General features: G+C 51.4%; 2 protein-coding genes across 5 annotated transcripts in view; both read right to left on the reverse strand.

The window, feature by feature from the left end:
* Window positions 1-284: 284 nt before the first annotated feature.
* On the reverse strand, window positions 285-3,571 carry LOC111144083 (chromosome unknown C3orf62 homolog). Its single transcript, XM_022498190.1, has 3 exons — window positions 2,892-3,571; window positions 1,901-1,992; window positions 285-835 (listed from the first exon to the last, which is right to left on the reverse strand). The coding sequence occupies exons 1-3, from the start codon at window positions 3,416-3,418 to the stop codon at window positions 570-572; spliced, it is 885 nt and encodes a 294-aa protein (XP_022353898.1). The 5' UTR covers window positions 3,419-3,571; the 3' UTR covers window positions 285-569.
* A 594-nt stretch (window positions 3,572-4,165) lies between these two features.
* The window catches only part of LOC111143891 (ubiquitin specific peptidase 4), a 51,561-nt gene continuing 38,338 nt past the window's right edge, over window positions 4,166-17,388 (reverse strand). For 2 of the 4 annotated variants that reach the window (XM_022497936.1, XM_022497934.1), the window contains 10 exons: window positions 16,887-16,981; window positions 14,409-14,600; window positions 13,653-13,741; window positions 10,288-10,515; window positions 9,073-9,143; window positions 8,694-8,812; window positions 8,190-8,339; window positions 7,119-7,222; window positions 5,286-5,374; window positions 4,166-4,926 (listed from right to left, as the gene is read on the reverse strand). In XM_022497936.1, coding sequence (XP_022353644.1) covers window positions 4,765-4,926; window positions 5,286-5,374; window positions 7,119-7,222; window positions 8,190-8,339; window positions 8,694-8,812; window positions 9,073-9,143; window positions 10,288-10,515; window positions 13,653-13,741; window positions 14,409-14,600; window positions 16,887-16,981 — 1,299 coding nt within the window. In that variant the 3' untranslated portion in view covers window positions 4,166-4,764. Of the gene's footprint in view, window positions 4,927-5,285; window positions 5,375-7,118; window positions 7,223-8,189; window positions 8,340-8,693; window positions 8,813-9,072; window positions 9,144-10,287; window positions 10,516-13,652; window positions 13,742-14,408; window positions 14,601-14,939; window positions 15,341-16,886; window positions 16,982-17,388 lie in introns of those variants that run through there. The other 2 variants (XM_022497935.1, XM_022497937.1) reach the window with 2 other exon arrangements.

The raw sequence follows: 17,388 nt of genomic DNA on the forward strand, positions 1-17,388 counted from the left end.
CCCCTCCCACACAACCATGAGGCCCAGCAGCGGTCTTCAAGCTGAGCAGGGTCAGGGTTAGGGGTGCTGAGGGAAGGTTGGTCTGGACATGAGGAGGGTCTGGAGCCCAGGCAGAGAACAGATAGCCCTGTGTGCAAGGCGTGCAAGGGGAGGAGGGCTGGGGGCCATGGTCTGTGTGGGCTGGGCTGGCCTGAGCTGGTCCCAGGGGGTACACAAAGCCCACCCTGGTTGTGGTCCCAGTACTTCTTCGGGGGCCCATGGAAAAGAACACTGGGAGACACAGCAGAGGCCACGACCAGCACCTGCCTTGGGTACTGGGTGTATTAAATACCAATCAAAAACACAGTTTAGATGTCAAGAAAAGTGAAAAAAAAATCAACAGTGAGAAACAATTCAAAACCACAGAATAAAAAAATTGGGCTTTCAGCTCAAAAAGGGACACAAGTGCAAGTTAAAGGATGTGGCATTCTCCGATCCTGCCAGCCACGCGGCAGAGGCCCCCAGGACGCTGACCGCTGCCCAAACGGCAGCCTGCTCCTGGAAAGAACCAAAGCTCCAGGCAGCTGTCCTTACTCAACCTGGTATTTGAAAGAGCTCATTAAATTGTAGTCCTCCTCCAAGTCTAGCACAGTCTCCACGATATTGTGATCGTCGAAAGCCTGCCTGAGGCTGCCGGGGTCGCTCTCCGGGCCCTTCTGAGGGCTCTCGTCCACAAGCAAGGCCCAGGCCTCCTCCCTGAAGGGCGAATCTCCGCAGCGGCCACACACACGGTTCAGCTCATTTTCAAATTCTAGTTTCCCAGCCAACTCTTCAATAGTTCGGATGCTCGTATGGTCTTGAAAGTAAGAACATTCAGCATTACGATTCCAGTGAGATGTTTCAGGAGACGTTTCAGGCACCAGCGAAAACCCACAATGGGCGGCCCTCTCCGGGGACGTCAGGGCAGGCAGGCTGCCAGACTGAGCCCCAGATGCTCAGGTGGCCTTGGTGCCCACCCCTCTGGCTCTGCGTTTATTGAGCCCAACTACCCGCTGGTCCCCCAGGAAGGAGGACTCAGACATGTCTGGGCTTGTCTTGGATCTTAGGGAACTCCCTGACCTGCAGGCATGGCAACACATCCTGTGAGAAAAATGGAGCCTTCAGCAGAATCAGACTGCCGCGCGGGGCTGGCAAGGAGTGTGGGGGGTGGTGAGCTGAGGCAGAGGACTCCAGCTCCCCTCTGCAGCTACCCCAGAGGAGATGCCAGCCACTCGCCCAGTGGCTTGGTAGGCGTCTTGCTCCGTGGCCTCAGGGGAGCCTCTCCTCCCACCAGGCCTCCCTTCATTCCCTAGAACCTGGAGGCCCTTCCAGAGCCAAGAGGTTCAGGCAATGCCCTTCACTGGGGGCTGTCTGTCCACTGAGCAGTGTGAGTCATTTGAAAAAAAGAGCATACAAAAAATACACAGTTCCCACACAGAATGTACAGATGTGTAGGAAAAAACCTCTGGCAGGATCTCCAGCACTGTTAACATTGGCTTTCTCTGGGTGTTGGCATTACAGCGGAGACGTGAGTTTCTAACTTTCCTTCTAATCTTGGGGGACCACCCCCCACCCCATCTTTGCCTATGTCCTGTCTCCAGATCTAAGCTCAACACCAAGTCCTGGGGACGACTATCCCTTATGCCCAGGGATTCACTGTAACCAGACATTTATGAAATGACCTGATTCCTGTGCAACTCCACCGGCTATCAGCTGCATGAGGGCCCTGTGCAGAGAGCCTGCCGTGGGCAAAACAGAGGCACCATGTAGACGGATGAGAACTGAGAGAGTGGTTTTGTCTTTTAAAGACACCGCCGACTCAGGGGCCTGCGTGAAGGACCTATCCTCCCAAGGAGGGGTCAGGTGTGCCCTTTGTACTCACCGATCATATCAAGCAGATCTTTTGTGACCTCTTGGCTAGAATTGCTGAGTGGCACGTTTGAGTCAACCTTCAAATCTTTCTCCATATCTTTCCTGCAACCCCCAGGTAGAAAAAAAAAGAAAAGGTGGAGGGTTAGAGCCTCTTCAAAGAAAACCTTGTGGAGAACTCAGTGTTCATCTTAAAAACAAAAACATACTGGTAACTATGCTGTGGTTACAGAGACAACTGGAAACTGCTGAGTCAGTGAAGTCGACTAATAATATCCTCGCAACTCATGAGCATCACTGACCGCGCACTGGTGACAGCACCTTTGTGACAGTGCCTTTCTGCCTACAAACGCCCGTATTCACATGTCAGAATGGAACCCACTCAATGGTTTCTTCCTTCTCTGCTTCCAGGGCAGCCAAGATGGCAGGACCCTGAAGTTCCATCCCATATGGTCATCCTTGCTCCAGCTCAAGGTGCCTAGAACCAGGCAGTTTAAACCTTACCGGGGAGAGGGGCACCTGGCAGGCTTCGTTAGAACAGCATGTGACTCTTGGTCTCAGGGTGGTGAGGGAGCCCCACGTTGTAGACATTACGTAAATAGAGAAACTTTAAAGCTATCAGGGAAAACAAGGTCTAAGGGAGATCTTAACATGAGGTCTAAGACCTCATGAGGTGGGGAGCGGGAGTAGGTTAGGGATGGGGGTGAAGAGCGCAGAAACAAGGATGAAAGCAGGAAGTAAGGACCAGCCACCCATCCGGCCTCTCCCTCGCAGGGACACTGGAATGAAGATTTTCCTTTCTGCAGTATGAAAAAAAAAAGTGACTTAGAATCAGGTTCTCTAACGTTCACTACCACTGTGGGACCAGCAGAGTGGTCCCTAGGAAGGGTCTGGCAGTCCTAGGGGCAGGCAGAAGCCGTGCTGCACTCAACTCAGGAACGTGCACATTTTCAGAAACGAGGGCCCCCTGACTGTAACTTTTTACACTGTCAAGTTGGAATCACCTTAGGCTGTCTTTTCTCCAGTTCTCCCCGTCTCCCGCGGCTCTCCAGAACTGTCTTTCCGGTGCCAAAATGGAGGAATGCATCAATACGTTTTCCTTACTGGTCAGAGGTTTTCTTTTCGGGCATGAAGCCTGTGGCTTTGCATTCACTGGGGCATGGTTGGGCGCAAAGGCTGGGCTCTCGTTCTCAGGAGCGCACGGGACTGGAAGGAAGGGAGCCGCGGAGGAGGAGCAGGCCGCCTGCGGGTGCCTCCTGCAGAGGAGCCGGTGCACGGGGAGGGGGAAGGAGAGCGGCGCGGCGTCCAGCTCCAGCCTCGGCCGGCCCGAGCACTCCTGGGAATGACTGACGCCTTCAAAGGCCCGGTCAATGGCCGCAGTCAGCTCCTTTCTGCATCTTCGCAGTTTTTCAGACATTTCCCCTAAAAGCGACCACGTCTTTATTATGTAACACATTGGAAATGCACATTGGAAGAGCAACACGAGAATAACGTTACAAACGAAGTTCCAAACCACCCCCAAAGGGCGCATCTCCTGGAGCTTGATCCACGCCACCGGCCAGACGGCAGAGGAACCCACACTCCGGGAGCCCTCCTGCCCAGGTGGCGGGTGTGGCCACGGATCTCCCAGAGGAGTCAGCGGTTGGACTGGAGCCCCAGGGACGCCCAGCCCCGCCTTCCCCGGCTCCGGGCCCGCCCGCCCGCTCCAGCCACCCGCCCCAGCCGCCTCTGCAACCCCTCTCCGCCCTCGCCAGCAGCCCGCAGCCCGCAGCCGGCCCTCAGGCGGAAGGTCCGCAGGCGTGTCCTCACCCGCCAGCGCAGCCACACCGCCACCTGGGCCAACGGTCGCCGCGCGCGTACCGGCCGGTCGCGTGCCCGAGAATGGCGTTCCCTGCTCCCCCCACCCCCGCCAAGGTTAAAGGTCAGACAAGAATGCCCGGACTGACCACCTCTTCTTAAAACCCACTCGGCGCAGCGGAAGCGAGGGCCCCCCACCCCCACCAGCAAGGGACGCGGCCGGATGCGGGGGGCAAGACCAACCAGAAACCGCTGGTGGGGGGGGGGCGATAATTTCATTTCTTACCAAAGTTGGCAAGAAGGGAAACGTTCCCATTCTCAAGCCAACGTGGAGGGAAACTGGATGGGCCACTGGACCCAGAAGTTTTGTGTACCAACTTCTTTTAAGTGATATCTAATAAAAGTGCCACCCCGTCTCCAACCGCCTCAATTCATCAAGGATGGTGAGGGACGTAACAGAACTGCTAGGTTCCACACGAGATTGAGGGGCGGGAGACCCCAACACCAAGTATCTTCATTTCATTACGGGGAAGAAAGCTGGAAACTCCAAGATGGCTCAAAGGGAAACAGAAATGGGCTTCAGGGACCAATTTTGAGGGAATTATAAACCCATGTCAGTGCACAGCAAGGGAGAAGGGGACAACATCAAGTGAACTGGAGGCTTGGTTTACTGTGGGCAGACTGCTGGGGTGACCAGGAACCAGCACCAGAATGAGAAATCCAGGAACTCAGGGCGGCCTGCAGTGGGTCTTCGTGGCCACCGCACTCAATGATAGTGTTCCTCTCCATTCTTTGGAATTCCTCCGCCTTACTCCACTGTGCACCCCCCTCCCGACCCCCCACTTTCCAGCTCCACAGGTCTTACAGAAATTTCTCACCACCTGTATAAAAAGAAAAATAATTCAGCCTCTTGACATAACCCTTCTGAGAAAACAGGGTCTTTTTTTTCTTCTGCTCATAAAAGAAGGGGATTTCCTCATCTGGTTTTTAGATGGAACACTAGTAGTCTTCAGAGTGTCAAAGATGTTCTCCTGGGGGATTACACTGGTGCTGAGGGGCAGCAGGGTCTCGGAGGCAGCATCAGTTGGTGTCCATGCTGCAAGCCTCGTCTTCCCCTGTGCCCTGCTGCGAGCTGCCTGGGCTTGTCCCTCCCTCGGAGGATCCAGGAAAACCGACGACTGAAGGCGTCTTATAAAATTCATCATCTCGACGTTGGTAAAATAGCACATAAGCCGCTTTTGTCTAAAACACAAGAGAGGAAAAGTTCATTCACCGGTTGGAATGATCACCCATTCTCCCAGCTTTTCGCTCACTATTCAAAACAGGGCTTTTTTCTCGGGGCTCTGCCATCTTGCCCTGTGCAACCATGCACAGAAGCAAACAGGAAGGTGACCCTGCCCAGAGAGTGGGGAAGGGCCGGTGCCTGCAACCAAACCCGGAGAGTGAAGTTTCTCATTTAGCAAGGGTTCTGGAAGGAATGGCAGTCAACTCTTTTGTCTACCACTCCTAGCTCCCACTGTCACATCAGGATGGCCCGGGAGACCCTTCTCAGCTTTAATCCATCAGGTAAGAGGAGGAATCAAGCACTAGAGCCTACTCACCACTATCTGATCCTCAGAGGCCAGGGACACGTTGCTATCATCAAAATAATACCATTTCCCGTTCAGTTTGTTCTTCGCATATGCAGTGTCTGCCAAGTCAACAAAGAAAATACCTCTAGCAATCACCAGAGAACTCATCTGGCTAGTTTATTAGGCTTGCACTAAACAACAATAAAACTCTAAAAAAATAAAACAAAGGCCCTGAAATTAAAACTAATTTGCAGGTGACAACTAAAAGATAACTCTTTTTTTTGAAATCTGTTCTTCCTCAAAAAGGGTAAAAATGGGGACCCTGGCGGGCTCAGCCAGTTAAGCATCCGACCCTTGATTTCAGCTCAGGTCATGATCTCAGGGTTGTGATTTTGAGCCCCGCGCTGGGTTCCATGCTGGGCATGTAGCCTGCTTAAGATCGTCTCTCCCCTCTTCCATAATCTCTCTCCCTCCTGCCCTTAAAAAAAAAAAAGGCGGGGTGGTGGTAAGAATGGAGCGGTCAGGGACCAAGGCTTTAAGCTGTAATTTTGGGAAACTAATCAAAAGAACAGAGAAATCCAGTATCAATCTTCAGGATGGCTATAAGTAATCATCCAGAGCCAAGGGACCCACAAAGGAAGCTGATAGTTTAAGATTTTAGCAAAAATGGCTCTCAAAAAAACCAGTCAAGTCAAACTTCTCTTGGTCCAGCAGATGGCTACTACTGCCTCCTCCTACCTCTGTATCCTCCAGGGTAATCCCGGTGAGGGACACCCTGGGCATCTGGCTTTGCAGAGCTGGGATGTGGACAAGACGCTTTAAATGTATCTTTCTCTGAAACTGTGAAAAGTCTGTGGCTGGGTAACAATTCCTCACAGTGGGCCTAGCATTCCCCACAGCAAACACTACCTGTCTTGATTTTATACTATTCCCCAGCAAGATGCGTTTACAACAGTAATCCCAGCAGCAATGAGCAGTTCCTGTCCCTTCCAGACTCTACGAAATGACAGACTCTAATGGAGAACTGGTTGCTTGTCTCCACCTGCTGCACTGACTTTGGGCCAGCCCTTCATCCCTCACTGCACTGCCTACCCCAGGGGTGAAGAATGTAGAAGGTGCCCAGGGCCTGTCCCTACAGTCCCTCTCCCTCTGCCCCTCCCCACCGGCTGCCTGCTCTCTCTCTCTCTCTCTTAAATAAATAAATCGTTTAAAAAACAAAAACCTACACATTCCAGACATTCTGGAAGATAAGGTAAAGCTGAGAAAGTTTCCTTGCTTTCTGCTTTAGCATAGCTGTGATACTGGCTTCTGCAATGACACAAGTCTGAACATGTCCTGGGCATCTCCCCATGTTATCATTCATTTTCTTTTGCAACGGCTGTGCGCTCTTCCAACACATAGGTGGAGAGCAGTGCCAACTGCTGGGTCACTGATGCAGCTACTAATTTTTCACTACAATAGCTGAATCTTTGTGCATAAAGCTTTTTCCCAATATCAAGTACTTTCCATAGGACAGATTCCCAGAAGTGGGACTACTGGATTCAAGAATATGAAGACCAGGGGCGCCTGGCTCCTCAGTCAGTGGAGCATGAGACCCCTGATCTTGGGGTCATGAGTTCGAGCCCATGTTGGGAGGAGAAAGTACTTAAAACTAAGATCTTAAAAAAAAAAAAAAGAATATGAAGAGAAAGAGAGAGAGAGTGAAGCAGTACCGGCAGCAGTTCAACAAAGCCTGACACCTTGACGATACAGGCTTGAGGCGCTGTGTAAGGCGCTTAGGGCAGGGCCCGGCACAAAGGAAAGGGCCAGTGAGACTGGCCGAGGACACGTCAACACGTCAGAAGCAGCAACGCCAGTACTTACAGTGGCCAACCCCCATGGCTCCATAATGATTAGACACGGCAATGAGGTCGTACACATAAGGCCTCGCTGACAGGTCACACACAAACTCCGACATGTTCAGAGCTCTGAGCACAAAACACAAAAATGGCCTTTAATACATTAACTCAGAGAGAGAAGCAGCAGTAACTCAGCAACCCCTTTAATGCACGAGGCTGGAACACGGGAGCCCTCGAAGGCAAACCACGGCAGGAGCGGATGAAGAGGCCGTGGCAGCTGGGGCCCAAGCACTGGCTCAGGCTGAGCACTGGCCCAGGCTGAGCACTGGCCCATGCAGGCTGCAGAGAAGCTGCCCGAGGAGCTCTGGCCCCGCACCCCGCGGTGAGGACGGGCTCTGGGCATGGACAAGAGGGCTACAGCCGCTATGTGGATCCTGATTGTCAGGATCAAAATTACAGCTGGAGCCATAAAAACTTCAGCTATATGCCAAAACAGGTCCCAGAACATATTTTCCCCCAACATTTTATTTTGAAAAATTTCGAACATACAGAAAAGTTGAATACATTTTTAGACAAATGTCTATACTCTATCCCTCTACCTCCACTCCCACCCCCCCAGGAAGCATTTTAAAATCCACACTTTGTGGACGAACTCTTACTTGGTTGACTTACTTTCCTGGGCCCATCACTCTGCGTCCTGGGACCTGGGGACACGAGTAGGCAGCCAGTCTCACTCTCTGCCCCAGGGACCAGACAGGTGGCTCTGTGCCCCTGCTGCTGCCCCCAGTCATCCAGTTTTCTGGAGCAGCAGCCCTGTGTGTCTGCGCTGTCCGGCTGAGCCCAGGTGCCCTGGACCCATGAGGGACAGGAGGCCCAGCTCAGTTAAGGGGCTACCCTGAGCCTGGGAAGCACTTCTGCCGAACAATCTTTTCCCCAGGGGTACGAGGATGGGGAGGGGGGGTCAGCCAAAGTCCAACTGCCTGCAGCCCAGCAACACACATCCTAATGCAGGAGAATCTCTGGTGACAGAACTCTCAGCCAGCCGGTGCCCCAGTCTCCTGCCGACTTTTTAATTTTCCGAAGCTCGGGGACCCACCTGACTGGGAATTCCACAACTGTGTCGAGCTTATCCCTCCAGTATCGGTTGTAGGAGAAACGCTTGAGGTGGACCACCAGGATCTTCGGCAAGGACCACAGGTCAAACTTCTTAGTGGCCTGCTGATGCTTCTTACAGGTAGGACAGTACCTGCGGAGGAAAGAGAAACCTCCACTCAGCGGGGAGGTGGCGAGCCAGGGCCCCCAAGCACAGAGGCGCAGTCATAATCCCACAACATCTTCTCCTGCGCTCCGCATGGCTGCTTGGAAAGGCGGGGTCAGCTCTAAGCCAGCTTCTGAAACGGGGGTCGGGGGAGACGGCTTTCTCGGTCCGGAAAACAACTGGTACAGAAAGACTGCGATAGAAGGTCAGTCATGTAAAGAAGTGACAAAAAGTGACATATCTCCCCACCCCCATAAAAGGGTTTTTATATACATAGATGGACCCAGCAGATCTCAGTCCAGGCTGCACGGGTGTCCGCCCGCAGACTGGGGGGCTGCATACCAGGGGTCGTGCTCCCCAAGGGTCTCCATGGTGGTGAAGAGCTCGATGCAGTCTCTCAGGGCCACAGCAGTCTTCTTCTTCTTCTGAGGCTGCAGCATGCTCACGTGCTTCTCATAGGCCTGTGGGGGACAAAGTGCTAACTTCCGGCAAGGACATGAGTTCTTCCCAGGTAAAGCCACAGCCTCCCAAGCTCCCATGCCCAGGATATAATGTATTTTCTGGAGCCTCTGAACATATAATGACAAAATCTTTCAGTGCTTTCTATTCTCAGTCTGACCCAGGGTTTGTTAAATTGCTGGGGAACCGGTGAGACTGATGCAAGTGCACAGCGAGGGCAGAACCCAGCTCTCCTCCCGACCAGGAGTCCCCAACCCCCTACCTCAGACTCCCGCTCATCATAGTAAAGGCTCCGGGTCTCACTGTCCCAATCGATGGCCAACGTGGATCGAGCTGAGGAGGAAGACCCAAATGTCACTCATTACTAACAGCCAGCACTCGGGGAAGGAGTGAAAAGAAAACACTCAGGCTGCGCCACCAACTCCTGCCCCCCCTCACCAGCCACAGCAAGACGATGCTCTGCCCTGAGCCAGCCCCCAACGTCCTTTGGCAAAGATTCCCTCAGTGCCGCAATAAGCTCCAGAAGTGCTAACCATATACGATACCGAAGGGGATGAGGTCAAGATGAAGTGACGGCGACCAGATTTACCCTCCCGCCTTAACTCATGAGAAAACCTGACCCAACAGCGGAAGAATGTTTTGAGGCGGGGTACGGGGCAGAGGAAGAGTTCGATCGATCCCCGAGAGAAGGAAAACAAACAAGGTGCTGCCCACAGGGGCCCAGCCTACTGCCTGCAGGCACTGTCCAGGCCGCAGTGTGCAAGAGAAGGGGAAGGAGATAGAATCTGCAATGCACTGACAAGAGGAGGAGGCCTCACAGAGAGGAGGGAGCTGCCGAGACAGGGAGAGAGAGACCTGAAAAGGCCTTAATAAAGCTGGTAAGAACACACATTTTTAAAGAGATCCAACAAAAAAGAAAGGGAGTGAAAGAAAGCTAATGTCTTTTCCAGTGAAGGAGACACAAAAATGCTTCTGGGCAGGGGTCTTCCCCGACCTCTCATGCTCTCCACACCACATGCGTCCGGCGCGGCCTCTTCCATGTGCTCAGCAGCCCGTGTCACAGGCTCCAGCTAATGAACAGCCCATGAAATCCATGACCATCATCTAGATGGGTCACATGTCCTGAGCAGTCTTACGGAACAGAAGAAACAGGCACGTAGTCTCATGAGCAAGAGGAGTCTGCTGCCACGCAGGAGGCGCGAGAAGTGTTATCAACCCAGCGCAGAGGCCCCAAGGGTGGTGGCGGTGGAGGGAAAGGACCAGAGAGACAAGCCTGGCAAGACGGCGGGGGTAGGCACTTGGGCCTCGGGAAGTCTTTAGGGAGATTTAAGCCAAGGCCCACACAAGCGTCTATTCATGGAGCTCCAGGGAGACGGCGAGAGCCCAGTGCAGTGAGTACCGGGTACAAACAGGATTTTCAGACAGATTCTCAGCCCCCTCACCAAGCCCAGTGTGAAAGGTTACGGAAAGTGCTTACAGTTGAGTTTAAGTAGTTTTCCATCAGTTGCAAGGGAATTTATGTCAGCTGTTCCATAGGAGTTCACGAGGCTGAAGGTAAAAAGCCTTTTGGGGCAGGGCTGGCCTTTGACCTTCTTTTGGGTGGTCTCACCGTGGTCACCACCCAGCTCATCCTCCCCACTGCCTTCTGTTTCTGAAAGCTGCTCTTTGCCTTCTTCCTGATGCTCCATTTCTTCTTCGTCTTCTCCTGGCATACAAACAAAAACCAGTGTATATAGTCTGCCACCGCTTCAATGTTAACAATTTTACTTCATACCTAACTCCGGTGCTTCCTCCCACAGTTTGTCCCGTGTATGTGAACCTCCATCTAGCCCCTACAAAGCACCTGAATTCACCCTCACCACGAGGCAGTGAGACACACACAGGGGCCCTGCTAACGTGTGATGAGGGAGCGTGGGCCCACGGAAGCTCACTGAGGCCCCCGAAGGCACAGGGTGAGTCAGCAGGCCCACCTGTCGTAATGGGGGCCCCTCTACACTTGGTACTTTACTGGGCTTCAACCCACATCCTATGACTCTTTCAACTTCATCATTTGACCCACAGAGAGAAAAGGACCAAAGGGTTAAGAAACATAAAAGTCACTTTTAAAAATGCTGAGCAAAAGCCTTCAGTTCCTCTACAAGAAACATGCTGACTGTCCCTTCAACAAGGAGTCGGTGAGTGTCTCTCCAATGTAGATGCCAAGCTGGGTCCCGGTGACACAGCAGACAGCGCCCTTTTTTTTTTTTTCCTCATTATTCATTTGAGATTGCTGAGTTTCAAGAATTTTGTTCTATTGATTTTTTCATGGTAATCTACACCCAACATGGGGACCAAACTCAAGATCCTGAGATCGAGAGTCGCATGCTCTTCCGACTAAGCCAGCCAGGCGTCCCTCGGGAGTTTTAACAGGCATTCTGAAGACATACACTTCCATTTCCCAGGTATTTCCAGAGAACTGGTATGTGTGGCAGCAGTAAAATGATCCATACACATAGCCATGGTACTCTTTGTTGTGGGGAAAAGGGGAAAGCCAGGGTATTGGGTAAGTAATTTGAACAAAGATGGGACAACTCCAAAAGGTGATGTAAAAGTAAGAGAAGAAAATACGTAAAATATCAAATATCAAATACTCGGGAAATATCAGTAAGACATGGAAACGCTGAGAAAAAGAGGACGTTCTAACATAAGAATCCTCTTTTCTAAAGCCAATCTGCCTTGAGAGCGCTCCTGAGGAACGAAGTCAGGCTCAGGACAATGCAGCAATTTCCTCTCAGGTCACAGGACAGCATAGCCACGTGTAAGGGTGTGACATGGACCCCCAGGGGCACCGTTCCCAACAGCCAACTGGCCTACGACAGCAAGCCTGGCCCTCACGAACACTCTTTTTCCTGACCAGCTCACTTGGCTCCTGAGACAGCTGCACCACCCCTTTCACTGCCCAGGTGAGCCTGCCCCGCTCCCTACCTGCTCCCCCTCTAAGAGGGACACAGACAAAGCCTGCTTCCTCCCCGCTCAGTGAACAAACAGAGTCCTGGAACTATAAAAACTGTGTTTCCTGGCTATGCCACTGGCTGCCAGCTACTCAGACAATCTTAGGAAACTAATGCTAGCGCAGGAGTGGGTACCATGGATGAGAAGAACAAGCAGAGTCCACTGAAAGCAGCTACCCCAGATCACTCAGAGAATCAGTAGGAGACAGGCACCATAGGCCTGACAAGGAGCCATGGCAGTAAAGATGCAGAAGTATTTCAGCACTGAACGGAGTTTGAAGTCTATGCACCAAGACTCCATTAAAGGATTCAAAAGCAATATTTGCAGCAATAGCAGTAAGAGATAGAATGTCTATAAAGCAAGGCTAATTGTAACAACAGCAAACACTTCCGTGGTGTGATGATTAACTGAGCATCTACTATGTGCCAGGTACTTTGCCCCACATTATCTCATTAAATTGTAACCTCGACTCTGTGAAACAGATGTTATCATCCCATTCTACAGATGGGTGAACCAAGGTTCAGAGGAATGAAGTGACTTGTTGAAGTCCACCCCACACTTTAAGCTAGGAATCACAGTGCTTGAACCGCCTGACTGCCGAGAACCCATGGGTCACCCCAGGTCTGCTCGGACACCGCCATGGCTACTCTGCCGTCTCAGCATGTGGGGCCTGAGCAGAAAACACCCTCCTCTTCATCCCTAGTGGGAGAACATGATATTCTGGGCAAGAATAACATAGGACTGGGGCACCTGGGTGGCTCAGTTGGTTAAGCAACTGCCTTCGGCTCAGGTCTTGATCCTGGAGTCCCAGGATCGAGCCCACATCAGACTCCCTGCTCGGTGGGTAGTCTGCTTCTCCCTCTGACCTCTCTCCTCTCATGGTCTCTCTCTCTCTCAAATAAATAAATAAAATCTTAAAAAAAAAAAAAAAAAAAAGAATAACATAGGACTATACTAAACACTCAACCTAAATTACTTCTCATGTGCGGTATCCCGTGAGGACAGAGCCTTATGGGCATTTTCCAATACCAACTCTCACTTTCCAAGACTGTGCATGTCTTGGAGAAATCTGAGCATTTGGATTTGCAGCTGAAAAGTTATAGCAATAAGTTGGAGGACATTTGTGGTTTTATAGTGATAAACCCACTAAGTCACATAGGCCCCAAAAAGAAGGGTGACAACCATAATGCAGGTCAGACACAGCTCCCCAGTCAGAGATGAGCTTGTGAGCCTTTAGCCACGGGAGGACAGCGAGGGCTCCGGGTTTCCTGCAAACAGCCTCGCCGGCCACTTTGCACACGGTGGCTTGCTTGGCTCCCACAGAGGGAGCTATCATAAGTCACCAATCACGGGTAGCTTCCTGGGTAGAATGAAGGAAACACTCGAGAAACTGTCTCTGCCCTCTGACTGGCTGGCCAGGACTCCTGTCCTTCACAGTGGCGCTGCTGCACCAGAGTGACGGGTAAGGGCCAACATGATAGCTCTTCCGACGGAAGCCGGGTCATGGAGGCCATCAAGGGCTGGCTAAGCACCAACTCTGCCAGCCCCAATGGACCAGAATCAATTCCTGACTTGGCCTCATGACCCTGGGTAAGTCACTCAGTCCTGTCAGGCTAGCTCCGCCTGAGGTGAAAGCCAGCCTACATGTCTGAGAGATTCCACGAGGTGCCCAAATTGGACAACAAGCACTGGCAGTGTGGAGCGGGTGCAAGAGGGTTCCCAGGCCTCCTCTTCAGCCAGAGCCCCCGCCCAGCCTTACAGCCTCCTTCTCCCGTGTGTGCACCTTTGGAAGAAGAGGGAGGTCAGGAGGGATTTGGTCAGTGACAGCCCCATTGCGTGGCGAGTGCTCACCTTCACAGCTGCCCCTGGAGCCATTGCAGGCCCCCGGCTCCAAGGGCGAGCCGCTGGATTCCTCAGGCAAAGGCTGTTTTATATAGCGGCTGGGAAAAAAGGACAAGGAATTATTGTTAAGCCATAACATTTACCTGTTTCTCTCCACTACTCAGCTAAACGTGGTTCACAACTGACATACAGCCATTCACAGAGCCATTCAGGTAACTAAAAGGACTTTGAAATCAGGGAATGGCTCAGTACTTCAAGAAACTGAGACAAACCCAAAAGATGTTTAAGTACCAAGTCACTGGAGACTCTGAATCATCTGTGAATGTCTGTTTCGAGTCTTCTACGAATGTCACGTGGCACCGTCATTAAAAGAAATATTTCTCAGTAACATTAATCGCCAGCTTCAAAATGATAGTGGAGTACTGTGGAAACCGTATTCAAACACAAACTGACATCAAAGCACTAGACAGCCTAAACCCAATGACTGACAAGTGCGACAGACACGATTCCAGGGACCACAGAGGAAGCTGAGGTGCCCAGTGTCACGGCGCTTAAGAGGTGCCAGACGCCCTGTCCCCACAGCACCTGTCCTGGCCCTGCCAGGGGGCAGGCCCAACTACCTTCTCACAGGACTGAGCACCCGGACCAATACAGCCACCCAGTGCGGGGGTGGGGGGGTGTGGGGAGTGGTGGTGTGTGGGTCACTACTGTGGCTGGGCCCGTTGCGATTTTAGGCAACAAGCAAAAAGCATTCCTGCAACCCACCTGATCCGCTCACAAACAGCCTGGTACAAAGACTCGAGGGTCAGCTTGTGCTTGGCAACAGAAACCAGCAGTGGTTGCCCGTATAGCACGGCCCCAGACGAGGTGCTCGACGGCCTGGACTTCCTTTCCCTGAAGTAGACTGGAAGCGTGACACACTCAGAGCCATCAGCGGAGGTGCCGCAGACCTCGTACCTACGTCAATCACACAAGAAGGCACCTTCAGCAGTGGGCCACTACGAGCAGCAGAGATCTGAGCTGCAGCTACGTGGTGGCCAGGACTGTGGTTGCTGGGACAGACCATACCTCAGTATAAAAGGTGGATAAATCATTTCCAAGATGATTCTAGAAGCTGGGTCAGCAATCCTAAGGGTCACTGTCAGCAAAACGTGAACCGACACAACCTGGGACTCGGGGCTAACATGATTCTCTTTCCCCAACCATGGCCTCGACTCTGTGGTCCTTCAAATGGAACTCAACACAGATGACAGCCATCATCTGGACCATCACTGCAGACACAGAGGCACTGGGGATGGGGGGGAGGGGGCGGTGCCTGGCCACCAAGCTCATCATCTTTTGTAACCAAGGAGCTCAAGTTTTAAAAAGGTTATTCCTACGTGCCCTGACCTTTAATAAAACCAAATATCATACAAGAATGTATACCCAGAATATTAGGCAAAGATTCTTTATTTCAAATAAGGAAGCAAATTTATAAAACTTACTGCCATCTTTGTTCAAAAACATTGAAATTAAAGAATCATATTTATTTTTTTAAAAATTAGAGATAACCAAAGAAAATGCTAAATACAAATCAACGATTTTGAAAAATGTGTCTTACTTAGTGAATACATGGGATTGAGGAGATTTATAGATGTTTTATCCTGGAACAGATGTTACCAAAATTGCTGGCAACCGACTGTAGTCTTTCCCTTTTCCTATAGGGGGAGACACAAACTTACTGATTCAATTTTTGAAAACTATAAACACAAACACACACACACAACCCTCCCCAGATGCCTGGCAAACGATCCTAAATGAAGTATGTGCAGGAGGAGTTCTAAGAACAACTCATAAAAATGTCTAAGACGTGCTCTAGGTAAAGGCCCTATGGTCCAGCATTAGGGTCAAGAACCAGGTCTTGGGCGCAAGGCTGGCCCAGATTCCAGGTTGACGCTGTCATTTTCTGGCGGCTATAACAGGGCTAATTGCTCCCCTTTGACTCTGCTTACTCGGTGAAGAATGGGATTACCCACCTTAGAGGGCAGTGGGGAGAATTCAGTAACTCAGCAGCACAGTGTTCCACATGCTCAAAAAATATTGGCGGTACTAGCGTATTTTCATGACAATTACAACTTCATCTTTAAAACAATTTGCTTCCTTATGGTTAGCACTTGGGCCTCCACAAATTCTTTCGTTGGTGGTGGTTTGCCAAGCTCCCCACATGGAAATGCCCCAGTTCCTCTAAGCTCTGGTGTGTGCAAACACTGGTTTCTAGAATTGAGGGGAGACGCTGTTCAGGACTTGGGCTCAGAAATGGACAGCCTTAGCCCAATGGCCAGCATGAGCCCTGGTGCCCTCCGTTTGTAAAGTGAGCGAAGATGGCTGTGAGCAGGGAGGCAGTGTGCACAAGTGTGAACAGAACCAGGATCTCGGATGTGGTCAAGAAGTATTCCGTTTAGAGTGATCTAGATGCTGCAGGCCCGAAAACTTAAAGGGAAGGAAAGACCTCCTTTGTGTACTGCATTCCTCAACCAAAACACAAACCAAAACAATCCTAAAAACCAAGTTTCCAGTGAGAGGGAATGAGGGAGAAAAAGCATCGGTGTGGTCCACATCTGAGCTTCCCCAAGCAAGTGGCTGTCAGGGAGCTCGGGCAAGCTCATGTTCCACTCCACCCCACCTGGGAGAGGGACACAGACACAGTTACAGGGCCTTGAAGTAAGGGGACTTGGAAGGGGTCCAGGAGGCCTCTGGAGCTGACGGTGTACTATCCCCACCCAGATGAGAAAACTAAGTCTCAGAGCTTACAGAATGTTAGAATGGGAAAAGGCTACTTCTATCAACCCTCCCTGTCGCTCTTGAAACTACCTGTCCGTGGGGCCACTGCCTATACTACGTCCCTTCTCCTCTCAACTTCCCATGGCCCCTTGCACAGCTCTAACTCTTCTTGAGAAAAGCATTTCTGGCAGAAAGTCCATCTGTAGAACCATTAAACAGGTCTTCTTAGAAGGTAGTAACTGTTGACAAAAGGCTATGTCCGTGCTAAAGAGAATTATCTGGAATGCCCAGCTCTGAAGTGCCAGGAGGTGCTTAGCACTGATGGCTGCCCACAGTTCTCTGAACATCCATCCCTTACACCAGGGAGTCAGGGGAAATCCACCTGAGCACTGACTACCAGATCTTCTGCTCTGGAGACACCTACAAGGCAAAGCCTCTAGAATGTTTCCTTCAACCCTGCAGCAGAAACCACTGAGTACTCACACAAAAATGTCATCCCGAGGCATGATGTGGTTTAAACCTTCATCCATTTGGAAAATTTTGTGGAACCGGTGATTATATACATCTGTGACCACCATCTAAGAATCAACAGTAACAGAAAGATTACAGGATGGTTAAAAGCCTCTACGTACAACCCAGAAGCAAATGAAAACGATGTGCTGCCAGTGTGGCCTCCAGAGAGACCGCCAGGCCACCAGCCCCAGAGCTCAGGGGCCAAGGCCCAGGGGAGAACAACGTGACTGCCCCCAGCAGAAAACATGCTAGTAACATCTGTCCTGAGGTTTACAATGGGATCTGCCCTCAAGTGGTAGGGATGGTGAGGAATGAGTACTGACCAGAGACTGGTAGTCATCCAGAAACCTCTGGAGTGTCCCCCGGGGCGAAGAGTCTTGAAACCATCCTCAGCACATAGCTGAACACACCAAACCCCAAATATACAGCCGCCTAAAACCAGCAGGGTTCCAGGAGAGCGGGGCTGAGCGAG

Source organism: Enhydra lutris, unplaced genomic scaffold (genome assembly GCF_002288905.1).
Source record: "Enhydra lutris kenyoni isolate GAN:26980312 unplaced genomic scaffold, ASM228890v2 scaffoldscaffold10, whole genome shotgun sequence".
Taxonomy (NCBI): domain Eukaryota; kingdom Metazoa; phylum Chordata; class Mammalia; order Carnivora; family Mustelidae; genus Enhydra; species Enhydra lutris.

What these genes read in the sequence shown, in the direction of transcription:
- LOC111144083 (XM_022498190.1), bottom strand. Translation starts at nt 3,418, where the DNA reads ATGCGCCCTTTGGGGGTGGTTTGGAACTTCGTTTGTAACGTTATTCTC. An exon ending in TGGAGAAAAGACAGCCTAAG is followed by an intron (nt 1,993 to 2,891) that starts GTGATTCCAACT and finishes TGGGGGTTGCAG; the next exon opens with GAAAGATATGGAGAAAGATT. An exon ending in AGATCTGCTTGATATGATCG is followed by an intron (nt 836 to 1,900) that starts GTGAGTACAAAG and finishes CTTACTTTCAAG; the next exon opens with ACCATACGAGCATCCGAACT.